Source organism: Lolium perenne, chromosome 7 (assembly GCF_019359855.2).
Source record: "Lolium perenne isolate Kyuss_39 chromosome 7, Kyuss_2.0, whole genome shotgun sequence".
NCBI classification, from domain to species: domain Eukaryota; kingdom Viridiplantae; phylum Streptophyta; class Magnoliopsida; order Poales; family Poaceae; genus Lolium; species Lolium perenne.
Genome location: NC_067250.2, coordinates 11711047 through 11738529, shown reverse-complemented (window position 1 = coordinate 11738529; position 27483 = coordinate 11711047). Strand labels below are relative to the sequence as shown.

General features: G+C 44.1%; 4 protein-coding genes and 4 non-coding genes across 8 annotated transcripts; 6 read left to right on the top strand and 2 right to left on the bottom strand.

Annotated features, from left to right (window-relative positions):
* Nucleotides 1-502: 502 nt before the first annotated feature.
* Nucleotides 503-6927, bottom strand: LOC127311431 (uncharacterized). The gene is made up of 7 exons (XM_051341861.2): nucleotides 6452-6927; nucleotides 5160-5512; nucleotides 4962-5051; nucleotides 4767-4880; nucleotides 3903-4016; nucleotides 1966-3816; nucleotides 503-987 (listed from the first exon to the last, which is right to left on the bottom strand). Exons 2-6 carry the CDS (start codon nucleotides 5477-5479, stop codon nucleotides 2001-2003), a joined length of 2454 nt encoding a protein of 817 aa, XP_051197821.1. The 5' UTR covers nucleotides 5480-5512; nucleotides 6452-6927; the 3' UTR covers nucleotides 503-987; nucleotides 1966-2000.
* Nucleotides 6928-8403: 1476 nt separating this feature from the next.
* LOC127311432 (uncharacterized) lies at nucleotides 8404-13106 on the top strand. Its single transcript, XM_051341862.1, has 7 exons — nucleotides 8404-8707; nucleotides 8783-8930; nucleotides 9145-9234; nucleotides 12138-12192; nucleotides 12269-12391; nucleotides 12652-12708; nucleotides 12805-13106. The coding sequence occupies exons 1-7, from the start codon at nucleotides 8475-8477 to the stop codon at nucleotides 12933-12935; spliced, it is 837 nt and encodes a 278-aa protein (XP_051197822.1). The 5' UTR covers nucleotides 8404-8474; the 3' UTR covers nucleotides 12936-13106.
* Nucleotides 13107-18604: 5498 nt separating this feature from the next.
* Nucleotides 18605-20456, top strand: LOC127311433 (small ribosomal subunit protein uS10). Its single transcript, XM_051341863.2, has 3 exons — nucleotides 18605-18834; nucleotides 18948-19061; nucleotides 20087-20456. The coding sequence occupies exons 1-3, from the start codon at nucleotides 18711-18713 to the stop codon at nucleotides 20227-20229; spliced, it is 381 nt and encodes a 126-aa protein (XP_051197823.1). The 5' UTR covers nucleotides 18605-18710; the 3' UTR covers nucleotides 20230-20456.
* LOC127318196 (small nucleolar RNA SNORD36) lies at nucleotides 19203-19288 on the top strand. The gene has a single exon (XR_007861751.1). It is a non-coding gene; the product is annotated as a small nucleolar RNA SNORD36 (small nucleolar RNA).
* LOC127318197 (small nucleolar RNA SNORD36) lies at nucleotides 19397-19480 on the top strand. The gene has a single exon (XR_007861752.1). It is a non-coding gene; the product is annotated as a small nucleolar RNA SNORD36 (small nucleolar RNA).
* Nucleotides 19694-19773, top strand: LOC127318195 (small nucleolar RNA SNORD36). Its single transcript, XR_007861750.1, has one exon. It is a non-coding gene; the product is annotated as a small nucleolar RNA SNORD36 (small nucleolar RNA).
* On the top strand, nucleotides 19916-19992 carry LOC139834254 (small nucleolar RNA SNORD36). Its single transcript, XR_011749982.1, has one exon. It is a non-coding gene; the product is annotated as a small nucleolar RNA SNORD36 (small nucleolar RNA).
* Nucleotides 20457-22317: 1861 nt separating the features above from the next.
* On the bottom strand, nucleotides 22318-26264 carry LOC127311434 (3-phosphoshikimate 1-carboxyvinyltransferase 2). The gene is made up of 8 exons (XM_051341864.2): nucleotides 25851-26264; nucleotides 24810-25054; nucleotides 24558-24711; nucleotides 24143-24357; nucleotides 23368-23485; nucleotides 22984-23194; nucleotides 22831-22892; nucleotides 22318-22740 (listed from the first exon to the last, which is right to left on the bottom strand). Exons 1-8 carry the CDS (start codon nucleotides 26148-26150, stop codon nucleotides 22522-22524), a joined length of 1524 nt encoding a protein of 507 aa, XP_051197824.1. The 5' UTR covers nucleotides 26151-26264; the 3' UTR covers nucleotides 22318-22521.
* Between the last annotated feature and the right edge of the window lie 1219 nt (nucleotides 26265-27483).

Below are 27483 nucleotides of genomic sequence, written 5' to 3'. Positions count from 1 at the left end.
ACAAAACGATACGAAGAGAGACTGTAATTTACACAGCGAGCTGGTCAAATGAGGATTCCATTCGAAGTAACGTAACAGGAGCACCATCTTCAAAACTTCTCGGGATACAGAGTAGTTCAAGCTCTGTCATTTCACAACACTTGATGCAGACACAGTTATGGAGAGAATCATCGGCGCAGTTCTTAAAATCTACTGCCGAGAGACATGACATCGTAACAGAACACAGAGCAGAGGTCGATGGACCATGCTCATGATCTCAAATTCTCAATAGTAGATAACTAAAATTGATCAGTTCTGTGCAACAGCGTAGACCCTTGGCCAGAGGCAGAACGTTACATGTTTCTTCCTATCTCACATCCTGCATATTGCGAAATTCTTGTTAACAGATAGATACATCTTATCGACCAAAAAAACTACCACCGTCCGCAGACCGCAGGTGGCACATTCACAAAAAAACACAACTTGAATGCTCCAATACCTATATATGATCCAGATCGACAACTGACGACAAACATAAACAACAATATGCAGGCTGCGGCAATATTACCATGGCAGTTGGACAAAATAACCATGACTGCTGCTTAAATGTAAGCAGAGCCGGTACACAGATCTAGAGGAGAAAGACCACTCTCACATAGACATACAACGATAATGATAACCATGGGACTAGACATGCATCTTAGCTTTTTAACACTACTTATCACCAACCTACAGATATAAATAAACTGCTAACCACCATCTACTCTGTTTTCAGCTGACACTGTTCAAAGGTACTTAGGCCCTTATCAGCATCTCTAATCCATCTACTCTGATTTCAGCTCACACTTTCCAAAGGTACTTAGCCCCTTGTCAGCATCTCTAATCCATTGCTAAAGAACTTCATATAAACAAAATGATAACGATTTATGTCTCATCGTCTCCCCACTTCCATCCAGACACAGCATGCACCATCATAAGTTCTACACCGCATCAGACCCCTTACTGAACCTGCAACGGTAAAAATAATGTTCGGTTAGCCAAGCAGATCGCATAAGCCTGAACTCCTTTCATAAGTGAGAGAGAAAAAATGCACGCAAACGATACAATCTGGTGGTTCACGGGCATTCAAAATTCCAGAAAACCAGATTGATTTTACCGAAGAAAAACAGTAGTATAATTGATAAATGGTATGCAATGTTTTAGTCCCTCTAATACTCCCTACGACATAGCTTCTGAGCCTTTGGTCCCTTGACTATTGCCTCGATTTAACCCATATTAAGAACTCCAATATCATTTAACATGTTTAACCTCTCAACGATCAAAGCTGTTCAAACTGGGCCTACCAAGACTGGCTTTGTGGGCAGTTCTGTGGCGTGACTGATAAATCATAAATTTTGCCACCGCATCCCCTGTGGAAGAAATAACGCATTCTCTAATCGTCCCAACACTTCACTACCACACCTCCCCCGACGATGCAGGCAATGATGCATCCTTCACGATTGTTGTCATCTCCCAGACAGATATGGTCAGTTGGTGCCCAAATCTAGCCCCTCCATCCACGAATAGCCACAGATCTGGCCAGAGTCTACTTATCCTCTACGCGAGAGTATCACAACGTTCCCTGCAAGAATTTGGGGTTGGGCTGAACAGAGAAAAGGAGAGGAGAAGAAGCCATCTAGAATGGCCAGGTGGATAATAACACTTCAAGTTGGGGAATGGGGCCCATTGCTCTTCTTCTAGGAGTTCTGGGTGCAAGTTAAATGGCATTAGAGTCAGGGTGAAAATTAAACTGGGACAATAGTTTAGCCACCAAAAGTAGACTTTCTCCTATAAATCTTTTAATGGAAGGCAATGGTACCCGACATAGATTTTTTAGTGAATGTTGAGCTCTCTGCACTGTAATCTATTCTGATCATTGGGGATTTCCATACACTAACTAAGATGTCACTGTTCCAGCAAGATTACATGGAAAGAGACAAGATATACCTGCTATACATTCTGCAGATGAGAGTTTCCTTTGCCTACAGAAGAGCTTCACATGTTGCCTTATTGTGGCCTGCTTGCTTGCACCTGCTACAGAGCCGTATAAGAGTGGTTACCTTGTTGGGGTTAAACCTCTTCCTTCTCGGTTTATCTGATGTCCGTGGCTTGGGAGGTGGGATCGTCGCCCCAGCACTAAAATCAAAGGTATCCATGTCAGGAATTGGGAAGATTGTTCCTGAGTATGTCAAATGGTAGCTCTCTATTCTAAAATACTTCGAGCAGTAGTCGTAGAACGACCGTCCAATCCTGTTAAACACAGCAACAGCATGCATACAAGGGAGGCCAGAAAGTTGCCACCTCCGACAGCTGCATTCCCAATTTGCAAGATTAACAACAAAGATACCGTTGCCCCGCACTTCAAACACAGTCTCAGAAGAGCACAGCACTGTCAGCTTTCCAGCCTTCGACAGCTCATCCTGCGCTTTGTAATCCATGGAAGGTGTTAAAGGCCCTTCCCATGACTTGCAGGCTTCACGCCTCGCTTCCATTACCTCCGTTATTTTTATTCGAAGAGAGTCTATCATCAGCACCATTGACCCCTCCTTCTTTGTCGGTATCCAGTTATTAAATGCATCAACAATGTTTGAGGAGAAATGGTCATACCGACAGCCTGTGAAGAAGGCGTCTGACCAATGCTCTGGCTTACTCGCAATGATCCAGTCGGCAGCCTCAGTGGATATATTCCTTATGCTCTCAATTGATGCATTAAATTCATCAATGCTGCATGCTTGGGCTGCACGAGTAAAATCTTCAACCATCGCATCTCTTATCTGTTGCGACCATGGCCCCTTCTTCAGCTCTCCTTTGAATTCCTCCATGATATGATGCAAACAAAAGGCGTGGTGGCTATCTTCAAACACATGCGGGACAGCAGCATCCAGACCCTTTTGTCCATTGGACAAGAATGTCATAGAATTGAATGCGTAGTTATGATATTGAAGAGCCATCCTCAGCTGCATCAAGAACCAAACCCAGCTATCATAATTGTCATCTTCAACCGCATTAAATGCCACTGGAAAGATACCATCGTCCGCGTCAACCGCAGCGGCAACTAGCAACTTGTACTCATTTGTCGCTTTGAGTGGAACCTTGTCAAGAAACAGGAGGGGCTTACACCCATTTGCAAAACCATGCAAAGAAGCATGGAATGCAAAAAAAACACGGCGTGTATCTGCCGTTTGAGACAACTCAAGTGAACTCCCTGGGTTGGTCTGGAAAAGCCTATCCCGATACCAGGGCAAATGGCCGAATGTCTCCCTCATGACATGAAACATCTCCTTCTGCGCCACTTCTCTACCTCGCCAAACCTGTGAATAGGTCAGCAGAACTCCATATTCTTCATATATTTCCTTGACAAGGTCCTTCGGCTTGAGCGAAGAGTTCTCACGCAGTTTCTCCTTAATGATGGTAGTCAGCCACTGCCTTGTTGCTCGTCGCTGACCCTCTCCACCTTCTCCTCCACACGTGTGCTCATCAGTCATTTTCTTGATGACAAACTTTTTGTTGCGGGATGACTCAGATGCATGCAATCGCCAGGTACAGCCATCCCCAACACACTTTACAGTGACACGGGTGGTTTCATTCTTGATGAATCTGTACACAAATCCTTTCCCAATGGCGTATTTGCACAACTGAGCTCGAAAATCCTTCACATTGTCAAATTCTTGACCAACACCTTTAATAATGCCATCCCAGAACACAGTAGGATTACTGGTAAGCTCCTGTGGAGGATCAATTATGATCTCAGAACCATCATATGGATTGATTGCATCATCAAAAATCTCAGTTGGTTCCCTGCAAAAGCCATGTAGGCATCTGTGAAACTTATAATTATACGAACTTTGCAAAGTACAAATGACATAACTTGAGTAGGTAACTACCTTTGCATGTCAACGAGAGCAAGCTTATCCTGATTCAAGACATCTGGAGCAGAGGAAACAGCTTCAGCTGTGGTAGCAAAGGCATCATCACGCCCAAATTCTACTTGAAAATCCCTGGTCTCACCAAGAACGGAAGTAAAAAAGCTAAATTAGCAAGCAACTACAAAATACAAAGACTGAAAACATATCAGGCAAAAAAAAACAGATCAGGCAACGGATGCAACTAGGACATGAAACCATTCAAATAACATTGTCAGCTACAGAGAGTGGCATATGGAAAACTAGGTAAGAGAAATAGCTACAAGGTGGCTTAGTAGGTATGCATTAGCAGTTCCCATAATTAACAGAAAGGGGCATTAACAAAGTTGTGAAGATGCCTGTTAGTAACAAGGGGTGGTACCAAAGTAATGAAGATGCACATAAGAGTATATGGTAATAATATTACGTGTGCATGGCTTAACTAATTATCAGAGATATAATCTGTTTCTTAAACACAAATGATGCTGTATAAACCATGCTACTGGCGAGATTTATATTCTAGAAATTTCAGCAAATATAAATAAAATGCATGGCCCGTTAGTGGCAAAACTACAAACACCAGCCAATGAGGTAGGCAGACGATTTGATATGCCAACTACAGCTTCAAACAAACTACATCTCTTGAAATAGGCATATATTTAACTGACTGCAGATTATGCCACTTTACAAAAAAAAAGGGACTCTAAATTTTCTACTTTATCTTTTGAAGGGCACAATAGATCATAACCAACGTACATCTCATAATAGTTAGTAAGTACAACGTAGTAACCAATGGCACAGCAGAAATGCAAAGATGTGGTAACCATGTTAAGATTAGTTTTGTACTCGTTGTAATCATTTAATGCAACCACCGGTCCTGGTTGATTGACATCATCATGGGTATTAGCTTGAATTGCAGCAGCGGTAGCACTAGGGGTCTTCTTGTTACTCTTGGACGCCCTGGAGAGAGACAGAGAACACTGAGTGTAATGTGGAAAAGTTATAACATCGGAGAAAGACAACCTGCATAGTGCCACCTACTTGTTCTTGGAAGTTGGCCTTTTCCTTTTGTCACCATGTGCATTAGATCCAGCTTTAACAGTGGATGCTCCAGTGTACGCTATGATACTCCTAATTACCCAGTATATATAAAAAGTCCATCACATCAGGACATGCTTGATATTAGCTATTGTAAATGAACTATAAAAAGATTAGACAGGAAGATAGAACAGGACATACCTGTTCTCCACTCTACTAATCACAAAAACATCTACTTGTGCAGCACTAGCAGTAAAATCAACCATCCGTTGCAAATCTCTATCACATGAGACTGTGATGAGCGTTCTGTTATTGTTCGGAAGGAAGTATTTGAACGACATATCAGTGACATCCACATGGAACACCTTAGACACCTCATCCTTGAAGCTGTCCAGTGACATCTCCCGAGAGACATCAACAGCGTGTGCTTCTCCTCCTTTGTAGATCAAATTCCCATTGGGACCAGAAGTGAACTCCCCACCGTGTTGGCAAATGGCTACTACAATGCCACCCTCTGCCATTCTCTGTAAGCTGTTCCGTGATGAGTGAAGACGCTGCATTTAGAAGAAGAAAACATTACATTGTAGCAATGGAAAATATATTTCAAAGTTCCTTCCTCCTTCAAATATTCAACTATGCAGATGCAATTCATTTTCGTTTAATCGAGAATATATCAAATATTCAACTATGCATATGTAATTCATTTTTATTTAATCAAGAATATATACATGTTAAGTTGAAGACGAAATTTCACACAATTCATCAACTGGATGATAAAATAGATAAAGAATTAAACACAAGAAACAGGCGGTACTTCTGATATTTCTTCCTACAATTTGTTATACAGGTGGGTTTAAATCTGATTAAGCTTGGGCATAAGCCGGCTGTCCAGGCAAGCCCCGTATAACAGTGAAAATAAGCCATTGAAAGAAGCTGCCTGTTTGGAAAGGATAGCAGATGACAGCTTACTTCAGTGGTGAACAGTGTGAAATCTGAAATACCCCTGGACCCATTTGCCTGCTGTTTACAATAGATGGAATTGTTGCGTTTTGGACTGTTTATTCAAACAAGTTACAGAGAAAATCAAGTTGAAACATTAAAAAAAATTGCTCCTGAAACAATCAAAAATATGTACTACCTCCGATCCATAATAAGTGTCGGGGTTTTAGTTCAAATTTGTTGTTTTTTTTTTGCTCACTGGTATTCAACGCCATGCATTAAATTTTTGTAACATCTAAAAAAAAGCATGCAAGCTGTTCTTGCTTCACCCACACATACATGCATAAATAGTCAGATAATTTCATTGCGTGCTGTTCTCGCTAGCAGGACGATTTCAAAGAGAAAAAACTTCAGCTGCTTTTGGTAGCAGAAGAATTTCAAACAGAAAAATGGATATGGTAAGAACGATGGTGATCTGCATTTGCCTTCAGGTGCTGTATCCATTCATACATCCACGCTAATAGGGAAGATACAAGCACGCCGAAGCAATTTACCTTTAGACCTTCGGGAGCAGAGGGGCGTCAGTGGGACTTGGACCGCGACCTCCTGGCTAGCTCGCGGCGACCTAATCTGTCAGCCGAGCTGGGCAGGTACCGGGACGGGGAACTTGACGGCGAGCTGGGGGCGGGGGAACTTCCGGGCGAACTGGACGGCGGCGGGACGTCGATCTTGTTCGGAGAGGGGGGTGGGGGGCCTCGGCGTCGAGATGGGCGGCGCCCCCGTCCGGCTCCCGGTGCGGCAAGGCGGGCAGGGTACCAGACGGGACCGGGCGGCTCGGGTCCGCTGGAGGCGCAGGGCCCGTGGGATGAGTGGTGACTGGTGAGGCGGCCGGTGTCGCTGAGGGCGAGGCGGCGCTCAGAGCGAGGCGGCAGGAGGGAGTGGACGGCGGTGCGGCGCAAACCCTAGGCCGCTCCGTCGCGAATTGGGGGAGGATAGAAAAACGAAGGGAGGAAACTGCGAATGTACGACTCATTGGCAAAAAGATCCTGTAATTTAGTTCTTATCCAGGGGCATTTTGTAAAGAAAAAATAAAACTTATTCCCAACATGGTAGAATTTTATTTTTTCGCTTCTTTACTTGGTAGGTCTAGGATTTGACTTCTATTATAACTTTGCCCCCCCCCCCCCCCCCCACATTGGTGATAACTTGATTTGCGTACCATTGTAAATCGGGGGAATCTTAACGGTTGGTGTCGATGTAGACGATCACGGTCCGTTCAATCTTGGCGATCCAACTCGATCAACTCTGTCGCTTGTGCGATGGCTCTGAGGTGATGCACACGTACGGCTTGGCGACATCATCTCATTCTTGTTCCAACAAGTTGGAGTCGAGGTAGAGAGATCGCTCCGGCATCACAACGGCGTCATGACGAACTTGGTGTAAATCCGGCAGGGCTTCACCCGAACTATCTTTTCGGAGTTCGCCAGAATTAGGGTTCCGACGAGATTCCGGCGATCACCGGGAGGTTCGAGGACCAACGGAGGTAAATGACGGAGGACGGAGGACGACCCCGACGAGGACTTGTGATACTGTGGCCAGCTCCGGGACTCCCGTATAAAAGGCTCGAACCCGAGAGGCCGTAGGATTTCTGAATTCTAATTGGACTTTCGGTCAAAACTTGTCAAACTCATATTGGAACCAAATAAGGAAGTCCCCAAGTGAATTGAAATAGAAAAAGGAAAGCTCCTCCCTCCCACTTCCAAACCGAGTGGAGGGGGGACTCTTTCCCTCTCCCACTTGGCCACGGCGGCCAGACGGCCGACTGGCCCACTTGGCGCGCGGGTGGGGCCCACCTGGCCCTAGGCTAGGTGGGTTCCTTCCCCCTACCGGATTTTTCCGGTATTTCCGGAACCATTTCGATACTTTCTATATATGTTCCTATAGGTTTGTCGCCCTTCTAAATCCATATGTGATATCCTTGAATCCATCCGGGACACTGAAAAACACTGCACCAAATCCGTCGTGTCGTGTGGAGTAGCGGTGGACGGTGCAAGTCGCTAGCGCCGCGAAACATATCGCCACCGTCCCTAGTTGTCGTCGACGTGCTGTTGAGACCGCGCGGCTCCCCTGGTCTCCCTTTCGACCTCAGCTGACAAGGAGCAGCCCGACTACGATCGGACATTGGCGGCGGCAGGGCATGGTCACGAGCGCGCCGAGCGATTATTGATGGTCGAACTCGTGAGAGTGCCTCTCACTGGAGCACTTGTTGCCTTCAAGCGGCAACAAGGAGGAGCCGATCAAGAGCAGCGGTGGCCGGTGAGAGAAGCTGCGGTTTGCAAGCGCCGCCGTGACTGAGCAACGAGAGGAATTACGGGGGTGCAGCGGGGGTATTTTTGTCCACGATTTGTAGCTTTATCCTCAGAAACAATTCAGAATAACTGAAAAGGGGCAAATTGTAGAAGTACAAAGTAAAGAGGGGCAAAAGATAAAATCCCCCGACCTAGTCCAGCCGCAGCCCGAACCAGAGGCAGAGTCCGCACGTCGTGCTCACGGCTCCGACCGCCGCGCGGCCGGCTTATGAGAGCGCCGACGGCCGTCTCCCCGCTGCGCGGCCTCCTCCTGCTGCACCTCTCCTCCCTCCCCCCTCGCCCGCCGCCCACCATGAACCCCTCCTCCTCCTCCGCCGGCTACCGCTCCAGCGCCGCCGCCTCCGCCTCCCCGCACCACCCGCGCGGCGGCGGCGGGCGGCGATCCGGCGGCCGTGGCGGTGGAGACGGCGGAGACCGCGTCGACGCCCTCGGCCGTCTCCTGTAACACCACCACTACACACCAACTCCTCTGCTACGCTACCTGGGTACTCGCTACTCACCGCTGCTTCTTCTCAGGACGAGGGTCCTGCGGCACATGGCGTCGGAGCTGAGGCTGGACATGAGGAGCGACGGCTACGTGCGGGTGCGCGACCTGCTCGGGCTCAACCTGCAGACCTTCGCCAGGGTTCCCCTCAAGGCCCACACGGTGGACGAAATCAGGGAGGTGAAATAGACCATCCCCACGACTTCACGCTTCTTCCTGTTAATTCTCGCTCAACATTATTACAGAATACAACATTGGGAAATCGTGAAATCGCACTGGGAAATCTCGGAATTCTGCGTGTCTCACTAGTGGCTATGGGATTTTCCGCGGATATTTTGATGTCATTGGTGGGCTTCCAACGTGACAAACTGAATGTCGCCTTTTCAACGTGTAGGCGGTCAGGCGGGATAACAAGCAGAGGTTCAGCCTGTTGGAGGAAGATGGGGAGCTGCTGATTCGAGCGAACCAGGGGCACACGGTGACAGTAAGTTCTCTGCCTGAGCACCGATGTATTTTGTTTTACGAGCACCGTACTATTCAAGTATTTGTCCTGTCCATGATCATCTGCCATGCTATCGTTTTTTTCTTTGGGCGCGCCTAACTCTCGATCGATCTTGAAATTACCTAGCGCTTGATCGATCGACTTATGTGTGTGTTTTGGATTGTATCCAGCGTCCCTCTTTTATGGGCCTTTTAACTAGGATTTTTTTAATAAGGAAAAAGGCCTACATGGCAATTGCAATTACAAGCAGATGAAAAAAACAATTACACAAAATTTCAAAATTGCACATATATATTTGCGCGAGAAGAAAATGCATATATTTTTCTAGTGCATAAAATGGCATAGTTTTTTTTCTGGTAAATAGATGCAACTTGCACATACACGTGAAGATACATTCAAATTACACACACATGTGCAATTACGCATCTATATTTAAGTGCACACATATGCTCAATTGAGCCTATATGCAATCGCAAACATATTACACATAAAAAAATTGGCATCAGTTTCCAACTGTTCACGTACAAAAAATATGGCATGGGTTTTCAATTGCACATTGCACGTATGTGCAATTGGATATGAAAAAATACACATGTGCAATTACACACCGCAGTTTTTTGAATTACGTACATGTATGCAATTGCATGTCCATGTGGGCACATGGAGTTATTATTGAGTGATGACCTTACACAAAAGCAGTACAATTACACTTAAAAGAATGTCCGACAAGGAAAAAAACCACACTAACTAGCCCAAAAAAGGGATGGTCGTCCGACAAAGTACAAAAGGCAATTAATAAATTGACTAAAGGCCTAAGAGTGCATTAGGCCCATCCTGAGCTCCCTCTTATGTCTTAACCTGCTGTCGCTAGGATCCATGAGAGGCAAAGGTGTATCTTAACAAGAAAAGATAATCGGAACAAATCACCACTGTAATTGGGATTTGCTACAATTTGTTTCCTTCTGTGGCACTCTGCTGCAAGCTCCTGAGCTGTCATGAAAAATATCATGCCATTCCAACCTTGGTATGTGCTAACCTGATTCGACATCCAAATAGTTAACTGAACTTATGCATACTGCATCCAGACAACCACTCCTAAACAAATTGAGTAACAACCAAATGTTTCTTTTGCTGCTCAAGATCATATCCGAGTGCCAATGTTACAAGAAAATAAACATTGTAACAGAGGCATGCATGGCTCGAAATTAAGATTAGAGGAAGAATGTATAGATAGAGAGGTGTTATATCCCAACATCTGAGCCATCATTGAATGATTAAGCCTCTTCACAACTAACCCAACCATGCAACATCATGCTAAACCTGGACGTTACTTATAAGATCATTGCCAAACACTGCATTTGCAGGCAGAGATTGTTCGATGTTCTTGTTTTCGTGCAACATCAGAAGTTATACTAACTCCGTTCCTAAAAAAGCTTCCTTAATTTGTCTAGATACGGAGGTATATAGACATGTTTTAGCTATAGATTCATCCGTATCTAGAAAAAGTTGTGAAGCTCTTTTAGGAACGGAGGGAGTACAACAAACTGTTTCTAATGTACCACATACATGAAACAGGATGTGTAGATGTACCTCAGGCTCTGAGATTGATGGTGCAGCATTATATTTAATTTCTGATGGTGGAGTTGTGATCTGAGGATTGATGCTATCAATACCAACTGAGGAAATTGAGTGATAAGTGTTCATCTGGTCTTGGACTACAAGGCCGTTCCTATATTCTCTCACTTGAAGCACCTGGAAACAAATACATATAACAAATGCAGAAAGCGCTGATAGCCGGTAGGAAATATAACAAGAAAAAGATGTTTCCAATGCTTGGTTGGGTTTTGTTCAAGCATAGCAAATCAAACCTGGAAGTATAAACAGAAATTTATTTTAATTCGTTTCAGTATAACTTTTATAGAGGAAAGACCTGATGGGCCCTGCTTTTTTATGAAAGCAACACACAAGTCTGAATACATCTGGGGCTACCAGTTCTGTCAAGCGGCACAAAAGAGAAAAAAAAAAAGAGTGCAAGTAGGAAAAACTACACCATCAAAACACACTGCTAGGAAACAGGATAAACGTCCACACAGGGTCTCCATTACAATTCAAACACCTACTCAACCAATGCCACTCCTGGGACCTGTGATCAGATGCGAGCGGGGCGGTAGAGGTGGCTTGGTGGGAGGTGTGTGTGTGGTTCTGATCGCCTGTGGATCGCAGGAAGGGAGCAGGTTCGGGATAGGGATCGATAATCAGGACTGATTTCTTCTTCTCCCGTTCGTGGGGATGGAAACATCAGTTTTCTTCCGGATTTTTTCACCGTGAGCATTTGATTCATGCGGGACCAGAGCGGACTTGTTCGTGGTGATGGAAAGTTTGTTTCCGTTTTTTCACCGTGAGCGATTTTTATTCATGCGGGATCGGTAAAGCGACGTACCAACCTTCACCACCGCTAGCTTTTTACTAGTACAGATTCTTCAGTCGCTCTTCAGTTTAACTGCCACGTTAATAATTAAGATGCCTCTGTCTTATCTGATGCCTAGCTTTTGCAAACTTAAGATGCCTTAGCACCAACAAATGGCAATATTCATAGCTTTGTAACCCAGTGCGTTTGTTTTGAAGAAATAATATCTGATCCCAAGTCAGAAAACTGCATTTGTTGTTTTTACTTGTACAATTCAGTGTTTGAGATAATGTCCCTACTTTGATTTAAAGATGCATGCTTTCTCAGAGAGTAATTTTTTCTGTTGTCTTAGCATGTGTGGTGTGGCATGCTGTCTATTAGTTTCATTTTCCCATCAAGTGAATTGTGTTTTAACTTTTAACCAGCTTAGTGCAATTAATCAAGTTTCCTTCATAATAATCTCGTAAACCCCTTGCAGACTGTTACTTCAGAGAGCTTGTTGAAACCAATTGTATCAGCTGATGAAGTCTCAGGTATATGATATTAAATCTCGTGTTTGCTTCCTCTCCTGAATGGTAGCTTGTTTGTGCTAATTCCTTTTATCCACAGTTTGTGTCCATGGAACTTATAGGAAAAATCTTGATTCAATCTTGCAATCTGGGCTAAAACGTATGGCAAGGTTACACGTTCATTTCTCAAGTGGCTTACCTTCAGATGGTGAAGTGATCAGCGGTATGACTTACCATTATTAACATACTATAATTGAATTATTCTTCCGGAAACAAGTAGAGAAACTAAGCCTGTTCTCCTAGTAAAATCTGTGCTAAAGGTTCTTGAATAGTTTGTGCTTCTGCTGCGAATCTATTTTACTTCTGATAATAGCTGTTGTTCCATTGTTTGGGTCCATCAACTCGTACTGTTCGCTATTTGTCTGTGCTCTAATGTTTCTCCCACCACTGCATTCTCATGAAATATCACTTCGTCTTCTTCAGGTATGAGGCGCAGTGCTAATATCTTGATATATTTGGATGTCAACAAGGCAATGCAAGGTATCAGCGCTGCATTTAAATTGTTGCAAATAATTTGAGTTCCCTATTCATCATCTCACTAAAGGCTAATATTTGATTGCTGATTTTGTTTCTCAGATGGGATGAAGCTGTACATTTCAGACAACAAGGTGATTTTGACGGAGGGATTCGATGGCGTCGTCCCTGTCAAGTACTTTGAGAAGATCGAAACATGGCCAGGGCGTGCGCCAATACCATTCCAAAGATAAGAGATCTTAGAGTACCGCTGTCTGCAGTTCCTGTGTGTCTTTTTGAGTGCCCCGGTGCATGCACATTACATGTGTCTCCTTGCCCGAAAAGAGAATTAACCGTGTTGTAATATCTGAAAGAGCCGTGTTACCCATATAACCATGAATATGTGAGATATCATAGTTCGAATAGCCGTCGTGGACCTTGTGCTGGTTGTGCAAACATGTGTGGTATGCCGACGGCCTGGTACGTTGGATCCATCATCATTCTTTCTACACAAATTAGAAATCCAGGGTGCTGGTGCACTCGATTCTTAAAAATTTCTGAAGTAATTAGCAAAATGTAGATAATTAGTTATGATGTCTGAATCTGTAAACTCTCATCCAAGTGTATGTTAATTTGTATGCATGCACCGAAAAGACAAACTGGGTGTATGCCGCCTTCTTTTTCATATAAATGGCAGAGTATATGCATTTCTCGCTCAAAACCTTTTAGTACACAATACTTACAAGCAAAGTTCAATACTTTAGTTTATTTTTCACCATTTTGTACCTGCAGTTTATAATTCCAAACATGTCCATTTGTTGTACTCTGTCTGATTTCGAACATAATGCCCCCTTAAGCTTGTGACTATATCCTATTACAGTTATGTCATGTGATAGCTATGCTTCAATATATTTCTGGTTGGTGTGTTTATCTAGAATTGTTTATTACTGGACCTTGGTTTTTTTTTTTGAACATTATTACTGGACCTTGGTTTGTCTACACCCTTCTTAAGCTTGTGATTTTGTCTCCTCTTATGATGATGACAGTCAGTCTTCAATATATTTCTGTGTCACTGCATTCATCTGATTTATCTAGACTTATCTATGAGGGAAGCAACGGAGCCTGAATCTATAATTAGGGATATATTTAACTAAGGGAAGAGAATCCTCTCTTTTTTCATTCTCTCTCCTCCAACTAAGTAAAAAATTTGATGTGACGACCGTAAGGAAAGGTTGATGTCACTCCATTGTACATGCCCTTAGTTAATGAGTCATCACTAATAAAATAAGAGAAAACTATTTTCTCCACTATACCATTTGTTTTCCCTTAGCAATCTAATATAAATCTAAAATTTAATTGATCCTCATTTAGCTAGGGATAAGAATAACAATAAGAGATAATACATTATACCACTTATATTTAGTGTCTTCTCCAGGTGTTGTGGACTACTAAGAGAACGTGTGTCTTCCCTACCGTTGTACATGTCCTTACTCATTTTTTTTGGTTTTGATAGCCCAAAAATCGAGTTAACATTCCTCTCTTTCTTTTCTAGTTTTTAAGCAAAACTACCAAAGCTTTATTACTTAGATGAAATGTTTAGGGTTTGTTTGATTCAAAGAATTTTTTAAAGAATTTTTGTAGGATTCTTACTCGTAGGAATTTTTCTATAGAGACTATTTGATTCAAAGGATTGAATGCTCCAAAATTCCTATGGTTTGCTTTATACTATGATCCCATAGGATACATAGCAAGAGGTTAGACCTCTTGCTATATTTCATGTGTAGGACGGCTATGCATGTACTCAATCTTTATAGAAACTAGTTGAGTGCCCGTGCGTTGCTACGGAATAATTACAAACAAAGATCTAAAAATATTTATTGGATAGTTTTCTATTTTATGAATGTGTGTGAAGAGAGATCTACATGTGATGTCTTACTATATTCCAAATTAATCATGTGTTTATTCCTAATTCTCACTATGTGGAAACCAACATTGACCCCTTCCCCTCTCTAGGGATCTCATTTCTCCACCTCTTACCCTTGAGAGTTACTTCCTCCTCTTTTGATCCTCTCCCCCTTGAACTTCACTGGATATAGACAAAAAATTGATATGCTTATTCAAATGAGAATGTTTCCTTAATACCGAGAACGAAGAGGCACAATCAACAATATCAACAACCTTCACCCCCTTTATCATGACCCTCACACATCCCCAAAGTTTTGTTTCTCATCTCAACCCCATCTGTAAAGAAGACAATGTGGCAAATTCTCCTCTCTTCTTCCCACTCTCGATGCCCCCATCCATCCATTGCACCATCATTCATCCTGATCTTGAAACAAGTAGTAGATCCCATGCTCCAAAATCTCCTTCAAAACCAATGGATCAATGCACTACCATGTTGAATCAAATAAAAAAAATCCATGTTTCACCTGGCCTTCAAAAAGAATGAATCAACAAGTTTTAAATATTCAGCTACCAACATATCTTAATTTACAGTATATAAATATAAATCTTGATGTACATCGATTAACCATTTATTAGGTCAAGTTCTGTTGAGATGCATTTGGGCTAGGAATTATGCAAAATCTTGATATGTCTACGTCATCATAAAGCAATGTAAAGAAGCAAAAGGAAAACACATGTCCTACTTAATATATTAAAAACATGTAAATGCAAGTGTATATGCCATGCCTGTACAAGCAGCAACTTGAAGTCTCCCAAACATACTCCATTTTTGTGATCTATAACAGATAAGTGAATGTGGAATCCATCGTTTTCACGATTACTATTTTCTAATGCAAAGTAATGGAGTATATCATAAAGCAAAACATGATAACTCGTATATGCAAGGATGTAAAACAAATTACTAATGGTAGAAAGTAGGAGTAGTAGTTAAATACCTTGTGAACTTCGTATGACAAAAGCTTGCACTACACCATGCCAGACCATAACTCTTTAGCTAGCTAGAAGGCTACTTTGATACAAGCATCAATCGATTCAACTGGATTTTTCTAATTGAAACATGGCGCAAGAAACACCGTTTAAAAGATAGGAAGATGGTGAGAACAATTCTCAAACAATCAAATCTAGGGAGAATAAGAACTTCTAATTCATAGAAGACATTGGTCTAACTCTAACCTATTCTGAAATAATGTTCTCACAATCTCACAATTGCTCTTAACTACAACCATCAGGAGCATTTCGTCATATATCTTGTTGGTGTTTGTACAGAAGGAGGCAACGATAATTAACAATCCTACCAGACCAAGATATCTTGGGAAGAAGATAACATTACCACCGCTGGAAGTTCCTCAGTGGTCCAGCATCCGCAATTGGCTTCGTCTTTCAATGGCTTATCAAAGTGGCCCCTTCGGAGGAGATAATTGCCAGCGTGTTTGAAGGAGAATTCGACGAGGAAGAGCCCATCGTCTTGTCGCGCGATGGCTTGCTGCATGCACGCGCTGAGCATCGAAGGCTCCAAAGTGCGGTGAGATGGACAACGACCACTCGGGGGGCGCTATCGGAGGACGAGGAGCCCCCGTTGTTGCTGTTGCTGGCACTGGCGGCGTTAAGCCTCTATCCTCGATCATTGATGTGGCATTGGAGCTGCGGAAGAGCGCGTCGTACCACACCGGTGTTAGCACCGAGCGCGGATGCCTCGAAGATGGGTGCTGCGCCAGTTGAGGCTTGGAACGTCGGGGAGTAGGTGCGCCGCCGCTTGAGAGTTGAATAAGGCCTTGTGAAGCTACGAGAGGGGAGATGGGATGGGCCGCGAGAGCAAGGTGCTGATTATGTCCTGATTACTGAATATAATAGGATCGATCACATTGAATCGGAGAGAAAGGAAGTATGGGATAAGAAGAGGAAAGGTATTTTTCCTAATTAATATGTAGCGTGATTTATTGATACCATTATGATGAGCGCAGAGGGCTTGAGATTGTTTCCAACCTTGATTGACATCTTAATTAATCAATGGCGTGATTGATGATACTAACGTGATCTCCCCGTAGTGATTTCCTTGAGCGATTGAGATGGTTATGCGATTTTTTTTGGGGCAAAAAAATATATCATTCCTAATTAATTTATGAGATAATTACCTGAGCCCTTGAGATGGTTGTGAGATTTTTTTCCGAGGAAAGAAAATATATCTTTCCTAATAATTGACATCCTGATTGATTATGCCATGATTGCTACGAAATTAGATCCAACGGAATGGAGACCGTGAGATTATATCAGACGGACAGGATGCACCGAATGACGACCATCAAATGCGTTGAGTGGCAAACGACCAACTCCCATTTGATAGTAAAGATTATTGATACCATTATGATGAGCGCAGAGGGCTTGAGATTGTTTCCAACCTTGATTGACATCTTAATTAATCAATGGCGTGATTGATGATACTAACGTGATCTCCCCGTAGTGATTTCCTTGAGCGATTGAGATGGTTATGCGATTTTTTTTGGGGCAAAAAAAAATATCATTCCTAATTAATTTATGAGATAATTACCTGAGCCCTTGAGATGGTTGTGAGATTTTTTTCCGAGGAAAGAAAATATATCTTTCCTAATAATTGACATCCTGATTGATTATACCATGATTGCTACGAAATTAGATCCAACGAAATGGAGACCGTGAGATTATATTGGACGGACAGTATGCACCGAATGACGACCATCAAATGCGTTGAGTGGCAAACGACCAACTCCCATTTAATAGTAAAGATTTCCTACGTGTTTTTCCTGTTGTGTGCAACCAAACTACTTTTGCAACTAATTTATTCGTTTTTTTAGTTTTGCAGTATTTCACATGTCATGACATACTATTCCTACCTATTTCCTATTCATTTGCTTTTGAAATACTTTGAATCAAACACGCCCTTAGAGGGATATACACACTAGAAGGAGGAGTAAAGAACCAAACATGTCTCCCTACTTCTGAAGTAGTTGCAAATTTAGCTATGTTTTTCCTGTTGTGCAACCAAACAACTTCTGCAACTAATTATCTATTTTTTTATTTTGTAGTATTTCACATGACATACTATTCCTACGGCTTTCCTATTCACTTGCTTTTGAAATACTTTGAATCAAACATGACCTTAGAGGGATATACACACTAGAAGGAGGAGTAGAGAACCAAACATGTCTCCCTACTTCTTAAGTAGTTGCAAATTTAGCTAAACATCGTGCTTCCCCATCATCATGAACCACGGAATGAATACTCTGCCTTTATGAGACACACATATGTCAAACCTGTGATTTGAACTCTGTTGGGCTGGGGGTACAACCACCCTCCCAACCACCCAACCTCAGGTTGGTTCTCAGGATCTTCGATGATTGTTACCATCTAACATGGGAAAAGTCTCAGCTTTTCAGAACCTGGGTGCATGTGAACCCACTTTTTCAAAAGTGCGTTTGTGATGTAAAAACATGTTTTAAAAATCAAATCACAAAATGAATGCAAAGGTGATCTCAAACATGTGCCCTGGACATGAGTTTCGTGACGAAAAAACCTTTTATTTTGCCTCGACGAAAAAGTGAAATTTTGCAGGGCTATATAGCAGTATATATGTGACGTATTTTGTCTTTTTTAGATTCTGAAATAAAAAAGTGGTTTCTCCGTGGAAACTTTCTACGCACACATGGAACATGCATACGTATCCCGTTATTTTTATTTCAAAAAAATTTAACATTTGGAAAATGCATACTTCTTTGATTCTATCCTACCTCTTCTATTAGATGTTGTAACTTCGATTTGGAATGAATCGAATGAAAGTTGTACGTAAGAAAAAAACACTGCCAAACCAAAAGTCAGGGTAGCACCGGGCTTGGGCTTATTGGCTGGGCCGGTGCTACAGCCCAGGGTCCAGCTCGGCCCTCCCTCGCGCCAGTCGCCACCAACCTCTACTTAAGCCCGGCGCCTCATCGTCCCGCAAAACCTAACCCCAGCGCCGCCGCCGCCGCCGCCGTCTCCCTCCCTCCTCGAGCCGGCTGCCTCCTTTGCTCCTCCTCCCGCCGCCACCAGCAGCCATGGCGACCGAGGCGTACGCGCCGCCGATGAAGGCCGGCAAGGAGGGGTTCCAGGGCACGCAGGACCCGCAGCACAGGATCCGCATCACCCTCTCCTCCAAGAGCGTCAAGAACCTCGAGAAGGGTACCCGCTCCTCCCCGACATGAATTTCCTTCCCCCCGTTCTCCTTCTCGTAGATCTCTCCGCGTGCGTTAACTCTGGTCTGATGCATTCTTTTCCTCGTGTGTCGTGGACAGTTTGCGCCGATCTGGTGAAGGGGGCCAAGGACAAGCTGCTCAGGGTCAAGGGCCCCGTCAGGATGCCCACCAAGGTGCTCAACATCACCACCAGGAAGTCCCCCTGTGGAGAAGGTGACCTCCTCTCCTACTTTCTCCCGCAACCCCCGCCGTTAGATTTCCATTTACTTAGTTGCTCTGTAGTGTAATATTTTGTCCTGCCGTTCTCAAGATAGTTGATAGTTTTTCTTGGCTGTTTAGTGGTGATGATGTGCTGAGCAGATGATGTGAAACATTTAGACCGCTGAGATCTCTCCGGTCTTTGATGTCTCTAAAATCGAGCTTTTTAAAACTGATGCTTAGCATGCCATCGCTGTATTGTTGTGCCCTGGATGTTCGTGGTAGTTCTGTTAGTGTGGTACGATCTCAAGTAAAATGGAGTCTACATGGGGGATCGTTTATTGTCGACTGGGCATGTGATGTTACAAGGAGATGCTACTGAGATGTTCCATCGTTGAAGTATCTTAAACCGAGCTTTTTAAAACTGATGCTTGGGTTATTTTAGTAACTTAGCTAGGGGCTGAACCACCAGTAAATGCATTCATTGCTACTGGCGACCCACTGATTTATTTGTGATCCTGAACCTCAGCACTTCTGAGCTTGCCTCAGTTGTTGCTTTTCCTACATACTACCTCCATTTGTGTAACCCAGTCTATACTATTACGGTGTGTGCTGCTAGTATTTACACCTTTGTTCTGTAACGGGCTGATCAGATGATGCTAAACCAAGTTATTCCTGAGATTTTCTTTGAGGAATCACAAATCGAGCTTTTTAAAACTGATGGTTAGCCTGTGTAATGCTTTGTTTGTTGCTATACAGACGAGTTCTTCTAGTATTTCTAAAAGTACTACTTGCAGTAAGGTCTTGTTGTTCAATAACGTCTGATTTAATTTTTTTTGGAAAGGAACCATGGATCCTGTGGATGGGCTGAGCAGATGATGATTCCATATGATTTTGTCTGATACATTTGATGTTTCAAAATCGAGCTTTTTAAAACTGATGCTCAGCCTGTCACAGATCATTCATTACCTACTGCAGCTATGCTGAAGCTTCATCATCTTCCAAATTGAAATGGCTAACTCTGTGTTTTGTTAAATCAGGTACCAACACCTGGGATCGGTTTGAGATGCGGGTGCACAAGAGGGTGATTGACCTCGTCAGCTCCCCAGATGTTGTCAAGCAGATCACCTCCATCACTATCGAGCCTGGTGTCGAGGTTGAAGTGACCATCACCGACCAGTAGTTATCCTACCCAGTGCCTTTTATCTGTTTATTACAAAGGTGGAGAGACACCAGAGTATGACATGTCTTTGAATTTCTAGTATGAGACCGGTTTTTGTATGACTAGGTTCTTTGCATCACGATTCTGTGTCCCTATCGTCTGAGTTATCATCATCACCAATTTTCATTGCTCTCTGGTGTATCTGATTGGAAGTTTATATATATGGCTTGCTATTGATATTGTTAGCATTTCGGCAGTGTCTGCAGTTTATATCGTTGCTATATGCGTGAAAGAGTGGCGTCAGCTTTGATGCATGACACTGCAATTGTCATTGCTAGCAACGTAAAAATATGTGAATAACCTGAACCTAATTTCTTAACCCAAACTAAAATACTTTTAGTATAAAGATAATCCAATTCTTTGTTCGATACTTAATTTTACATCTGAACCTGGCACAAATTAAGGCTTGTCCTATGATTCTAAGGGCTATCATACCCTAAATGAAAATTTATTTTTCACTTCAAAATGATTACTCTAAGAGCATCTCCAGTCGAGTCCCCCAATGGATTTAGGACGCGCCAGACAAAAAAACGTCCCAGCCGCTTCCCCTAAACCCGATTTTTGTCTGGTGCGGCTCGATACGGTGTTCGGTGCCTCGAGCCCATCCTCGCTACACAGGGGATGCCAGACACAACGAGTGTGGCGGGACCGATGTGTGTGTCAGCGGCACATGAATAATTTGTTCAGCGCTCCCGCCTAATCGCGTCTCTCCCGCCGCATCGCGCCTTTTTCGCCGCACATTTCTGCCATCCCAACACATTTGAGCTATCCCGCCTGCCGATTCATTTCTCTCTCCATCCCGCCATCGCTACGTTGTTCCTCCCGCCGCCACCCTCTCCCCAGGCGCCCTTCGCGAAGCCGCGGAAGGCGCCGGCTCCGAAGAAGAAGCCGGAAGGCTGTACCGATGATCAGTAATTGTTTGCGCTGAAAGCGAAAAGGACGGAGGGCTACGCAGCTGGAGAAGAAGGCGTTGGCGGCGCGCGCGCATCAGCACACGCTGGCCGGGTGTATCGCTGCCACCAACGCGAGCCCATGGAGTACGAAGTTGCCGCCGTACATTCCGAGAGTGTTGTCCCCGTCGACATCCGGGTTCTACAACGACGACCCCTCCGCCACTCCCGGGTGCGTGACGCCAAACTTGTTGCCGCAGTACGAGGATGCACTGCCTCATGACGGCTTCAACCCCAACGCTATGTTCTACTCCCCGACGTACGAGCCAGGACCCGGTCCGGAGGGCGCCCCGCTCAATGGCCGCAGGGCCGCTCGAATTCGACGGCGCCGGTGCTGACGAGGAGGAGGTGAAGGAGGACGAGGAGGAGGGGGAGGGGGTGGAGGAGGGGGTGGAGGACGACGAGGACGAAGAGGGCGGCGATGAAGAGGACGACGAGGGTGCCGGTGAGGATGCCGACGATCTCGTGGAGGTTGACGCGAACAGCGTGAGGAAAAGAAGAAGAAGGCGTCGGACACACTAGGCCCCAAGTGAACCGTTCTGGAGGATCTATGTTTGTGCGAGTCCGTCTGTAATATGATCGCGCGCCAAGTACTTTGATCGCCGTTACTCTGATCGCGACGACTTCGGCGGAAACGATCTCTTTTAAATGCAAACTATTTTGAATTCCTCAGGGGACGGCGTTTGGGAGACGCGACTAGAGAGCGATGTCCCCCAAACACGTCACGAACAAAACTCGTTTCCCAAGCGTTCGATCTGACGCCGTTTGTGGGGACTGCTCTAATACGTAAGTATGCAATGGCCTACTCCACGGCCTAAATGAAATTAGTTTTAGCACGAGTGTCACAGTGCTGAGTTTTTTTCATATCTGCTGAGTCTGGTTTGTTTACTCTGATAGGCAAACATTCTTGGTTCAAGCTGCACTGTTTTACCATCGACTGGTGTTCTTGTTTGCTTTGATGATCTTCCTCAAGCATCCGCATACCCAAATGGCATCTCCCAAATTCCATGGCTGTCGAGTAGTTTTCGAACACACTTGAGTACCAGCAGCCAACATAATACCTCTGGAAACGGAAGAACATGTAGGTCACAGTATGGTCTATGGTACTCCTAACTTGCTTCTTATTCAAAACGAACTCAGTATGCATTACAACTCATTTTACCTCAAAAGCCCCACGCCATGCTACACAACTAGTATTACACTCATAAATCATTTCGCAAGAAGACCAAAACAGTAAAAATTTCCTCGGACCATGGACAGGCTACAAAAGTACAAATGCGATACAGTGTAGATTTTCATCGAGCTAGTTCTTCACGAAGGTGCTTAGCACGTCAAAGTAGTTGGGGAAGGTCTTGCGGGTGCACCCAGGGTCCCTGATCGTGACAGGCACCTCAGCGCAGGCGGCGAGGGAGAAGGCCATCGCCATCCGGTGGTCATCGTAGGTGTCGATTGCCGTGACGTTCAGCTTCTCTGGTGGTGTGATAATGCAGTAGTCTGGGCCTTCCTCTACCGTTGCTCCCAGCTATAGCACAGAGGCACACAACAGGTGAGACTAAGCACTGGGGAGTGCAACAGTGAGCTGAAATATAAGAAGTGGAGATAGGTGTGCTACCTTTGTTAGTTCCGTCCGGATTGCCACCATTCTCTCGGTTTCCTTCACTCTCCAAGAGGCAACTACAGAGGAGAATAGACAAGTGTCAGGAAACCATACGCTGTAGCGGAATCCATCCAAAAGAAATCAACAGCAACACATAAGAGGGTTTACCATCTCTGATAGCAGTTGGACCATCGGCGAAAAGGGCAACAACGGCAAGAGTCATGGCAACATCAGGCATTTTGTTCATGTTGACATCAACAGCTTTTAGGTGTTTCCTTCCAAAGGGCTGACGTGGTGGACCAGTAACAGTTACACTAGTGTCGGTCCATGTAACTTTCGCTCCCATCATTTCTAGTACCTCAGCAAATTTCACATCACCCTGCAATATTAATCATCGTCAGGGAGATAGCACAAGAAACCGACTTACAGTACTGTAGTTATATAGATTCATAAATGAATGTCCACTTAAATCAGTTTGGTTGACAGCAGTATATCTTTGATTATGTTATATACCGCAAGTATGCTTAACCAAATGGTAAAAACTGGTTGTACCTGCAAACTGGTGGTGCCGCAACCTTGGACAGTCACAGTTCCTCCAGTGATTGCAGCGCCAGCCAAGAAATAGCTCGCACTTGAGGCATCACCTTCGACATAGGCATTTCCAGGGGACCTGTCAATTGTCAATTCCAGAGCAAGGGAGGGCTTGTTTAGGAAGCGATTACTGCAACTTTTATGAAGTTTGAACTGACAGTTTCAATTACATCAGTGAAGTATGCTCAGTAAAATCAGGATGCATATCCTGCTGCAACATTTGGCAGCAGATATCCCAATGTAACATTTGGCAGCAGGGGATAACAATAAAAAAGGCTAAAAGAAGCAAATCAAGAATCGTCCGCAAAAGAAATGCTTATTGCCAAACAGCTGTCATTAAGCTGCATATGTTCTCAATTCTCACCCTTTTTTAGATGGATGGCACTTCTGATGTGACCAAGTTTATGCACAAGAAAATATAACCGTCCAATGTCATTGTAAGTAGCGGAGATTTGTCACACTGATTTCCTTGTACAGTTCACAACTACTACAAGTTTGGTCCTAACCAGATGATTAAAGTTATTTGGGCAGACAATAGTTTATGCACCAGAAAACATAGCTGTGCAGCCAGTGCATTGTAAGTAGCAGAGTTACTCATTTCCTAGTAAAGCTTGACTTAGCTAATAACAGTAAGTTGAGCAGTCAATAGTTCTTTCCAATGTTCAATTCCCTAGTTTATCCAGAAGTCAAATGTTTGGACAAATGTTTAGAATAAGCAGAACAATTCAAAACTTACTTGTACTTCTGTCCTCCTTTAATGTAGAATCTGTCCCAGCTATCAGAATGCTCTGCCGTCACGCCAAAACGCTCCATCAATCTCAATGTCATTTCAACATAAGGAACAGAGATTAGTTTATCAATGATTTCAATCTCAACATCCCCAAGAGCCAAAGGAGCAGCCATCAGCAAGGAACTCAAGTACTGGCTGCTGATGGAACCAGATAGCTTAACCTGTGGAATGCAATTCAATGTTAAGTGCTAATTTTATGATAGGCCGTGTGATCTAAGACCACAACACAATCAGCATATCTGTTTTACACGAAATAGGGCCTATTGGTTATGGCTATTTTAAAGGTCGCATAATCTTTTTTTTTTCAGAGAACTGAAATGTGTGTACAAAAGCGCATAAAAGGGAAGTTGATGAGGCTAACCTTGCCACCAGGTAGCCCTCCAATGCCGTTGATACGAACAGGTGGGCAGTCGGTGCCGAGGAAACAATCAACATTCGCACCTAGTTGTTTCAAACCGACAACTAAGTCACCGATAGGTCGCTCCCTCATTCTTGGTACTCCATCAAGAACATAACTGAAGTTCAGAAGAGAGACATAAACCATCAGTCTCAAAGCATAACCACGGAACTCATACTTATTCCCATAATAAGGATTAAAAAAAAAGAAACATACGTTGCATTTCCGCCAGCAGCTACTACCGCCGCCGTCAATGGCCGCATCGCAGTTCCAGCGTTCCCCAGGAAGAGCTTTACTTCCTCCTTGGCATCCTTTTCAATCGGGAACCTGCCGCCGCAGCCGACGACTACAGCTCTTTTTGCAACTTTGTCTGCTTCCACGGAGAGGCCGAGCGCGTCCAGGGCCTCGAGCATGTAGTGGACATCCTCACTGTTCAACAGGTTATCCACCACCGTTGTTCCCTGAAGAGCAAAATAGTCAGCTAACGATCAACTAGAGATGCCAGCAAAGTAAACCAGTTTCAGTTTCTTATCAAGTGTCCACGACACCATTGCAATACAAATCTTTCATAGAGAAGCCATCAGAAGAAAAGAAAAAAAACCAGCCTAAGGATCACCTGATTATACTAATACCTTTTAACCTTATGTATCATCTTGATCCAACTAATAGCTAGTACATAATTCTAATGATTCAATAAACGGACATAGGATTTGTCTAGTAAACATACCACTCCCTCGGTTCCAAATTAATCGAAGTCTTATGTTTGTCCTGTGTCAACCTTGTCTACGTTTGACCCAGTTTGTAGACGAGAAAAATGATAATATATACAACATCAAATCTCTATAGTACAGTACAAAAAATATATTTTATGATGAAACTAACGAAATTAAAGTGACACACTTTTCTGTGAAACCAGAAATAGTTTTAATTAGGACACATACAACTTCAATCTATTTGGAATGGAGTAGAGTATCCTATGGTGAGATCATCTTCATTCAAATACAAGCTACAGTATATATGCAATAATTGGGTGAACAGACTTATGAATTGCCTACTGAACAGACTACCTTCTTAAGTATATGTCTTATGGCTAGATCGTCTTAATAAGAATGAAAGAATATCTTATGATCTGGCCAGCACCTAGCATGACAAGATACAAGTGCGCCCCTAAACCTCCAAAAAAATCCCATCTTTAGTACACCCAATTCACCCCAAAGGAAGGGGAGGAGGGGGAAGCGTTTCGGGTTGTTTGGTCACCTCGGACAAGGCGGAGAGGAGGAGGATCCGGTTGGAGAGCGACTTGGAGCCGGGCAGCTGCACGGCGCCGGAGATCTCCCGGATGGGCTGCAGCACGACCTCCTCCGCGCCGGCCGGCGCCGCGGGCGCGGCCACGGACGTGGCGAGCACCGCCCCGCCGCGGCCCCGCAGCCGCAGACGCGTCCCGCGAGCCGGGCGCGCCGGCATCCGGAGGCGGCGCGAGAAGGCCGGGGCGGCGGCGGCGCGGTCGAGCGACAGCACTGCCGCCGCCGCCGCGTTGGACGGCGCCATGGTGGCCATTGCCGATGCCGTTGCGGCGACGACGGGGTTGGTGGGAGGGAGTCGGGGTTGGTTGGGTTGGTGGCGGGTGAACGGGAGGACGGAGCGAGGGAGAAATAGTGGAGTCGAGGTGGTGGTAAGTAGGGCTCGCCACCAACCCTCGTGTAGTTGTTGTGGACTGAAGAAGTATGCTTAGACAGTTGACGGGCGCTTGCACACGATGCACTTGGATCTGCAGATCTTGAGATCCGATGATACCCTCAAAGAAAATGCAGATCAGGGAGGGGCAACTCGTGTAGAATCCGACGTTAGGTAAGGACCTGTGAGATCACTTTTTTTTTTTTTTTTGGAAATACAAGCATGTTCAAAAAAGAATTGATTTTACACATCCATGTTTTACACATGGCCCTCAAATAGATAAAACTGAAATGACTATTCGCCCGAAGACGGCACTAAGCTAAAGTGTGATTGTGAATGGCGACGTGATGTATCCACGGCAATGTGCATAGATGGTGAACTTGGATTTTAGGGAAAGAAAGGTGTGGTGGATTCATCGTCTAACAAGCAAGGAGAAGGCACTGTTTACCTAGGTTCAGGCCCGCCATAGGGTAATACCTACTTTTTATTTGTATGATCTTGATTATTGGTGATGATAGTCTTTTTTTGTGTGTGGTGGTCTTTCCTAGGCTTTGTATTGCAGGCTAGGTCTCGGGTACCATGCCCGGGTCGGTTACATGGTAAGGATGAACTCTAGGGTTCCCTAACCTTAGGCTTGTCCTTATTCGGAACACCATGAACATGGGCTTCGAATGCTTCATGGTTGCCATATTATCTTGGGCTTCGTGGTCCTTATCAGGTCAGCAAGTGGGCCTCCAGTTGGGCCAAAGCAGATATGTTTACGATGAGTATCCGACGGGTCAATGCCTACATCAAATGGAGATTAAGGAAATGCCAACGTAAATTTTTAAAATAGTTCTACTAAAATAACTCATGCAAACAAGTTAAAGTCCTCGGTAGGCTCTAGGCTATAGATGCATCCTCCATGCTGAGATCACTCTATTTAGTGACTTTGTTTACCGCTCATCGCATTGATCTTTCTTCTGTGGTTAGTGTTAAGTACAATACGTGTTAGGCTATATTATGTAGTTTAAGATTATAATCTAGATCTATCTCTACTAGGTTTATCCCTAGGGGCGGTGGAAGCGGTGGGTTGCGGAAAGAACCACTATCATACCACGCAAAATTACTGAATAGTTGTTGTATTGATGAATGATAATTGTTGATTACATTGTATGACTTTGCGCTGTTTATATAGTAGAGAAGACTTGGAGACTAAGAAAAACCTGGTAGAGAT

Bases quoted from the DNA above. Each gene is read 5' to 3' on its own strand.
- LOC127311431 (XM_051341861.2), bottom strand. From the start codon at position 5,479: ATGGCAGAGGGTGGCATTGTAGTAGCCATTTGCCAACACGGTGGGGAG. The intron at 4,017-4,766 runs GTACAAAACTAA...TGGTGAGACCAG, and splicing joins GCATTAAATGATTACAACGA to GGATTTTCAAGTAGAATTTG. The intron at 3,817-3,902 runs GTAGTTACCTAC...TGGCTTTTGCAG, and splicing joins GCTCTCGTTGACATGCAAAG to GGAACCAACTGAGATTTTTG.
- LOC127311432 (XM_051341862.1), top strand. From the start codon at position 8,475: ATGAGAGCGCCGACGGCCGTCTCCCCGCTGCGCGGCCTCCTCCTGCTG. The intron at 8,931-9,144 runs GTGAAATAGACC...TTCAACGTGTAG, and splicing joins CGGTGGACGAAATCAGGGAG to GCGGTCAGGCGGGATAACAA. The intron at 12,709-12,804 runs GTATCAGCGCTG...TTTGTTTCTCAG, and splicing joins TGTCAACAAGGCAATGCAAG to ATGGGATGAAGCTGTACATT.
- LOC127311433 (XM_051341863.2), top strand. From the start codon at position 18,711: ATGGCGACCGAGGCGTACGCGCCGCCGATGAAGGCCGGCAAGGAGGGG. The intron at 18,835-18,947 runs GTACCCGCTCCT...TGTCGTGGACAG, and splicing joins CGTCAAGAACCTCGAGAAGG to TTTGCGCCGATCTGGTGAAG. The intron at 19,062-20,086 runs GTGACCTCCTCT...TTGTTAAATCAG, and splicing joins GAAGTCCCCCTGTGGAGAAG to GTACCAACACCTGGGATCGG.
- LOC127311434 (XM_051341864.2), bottom strand. From the start codon at position 26,150: ATGGCCACCATGGCGCCGTCCAACGCGGCGGCGGCGGCAGTGCTGTCG. The intron at 23,486-24,142 runs GTAAGTTTTGAA...GACAATTGACAG, and splicing joins AAAGGAGGACAGAAGTACAA to GTCCCCTGGAAATGCCTATG. The intron at 22,893-22,983 runs GTAAACCCTCTT...TCTCCTCTGTAG, and splicing joins TCCAACTGCTATCAGAGATG to TTGCCTCTTGGAGAGTGAAG.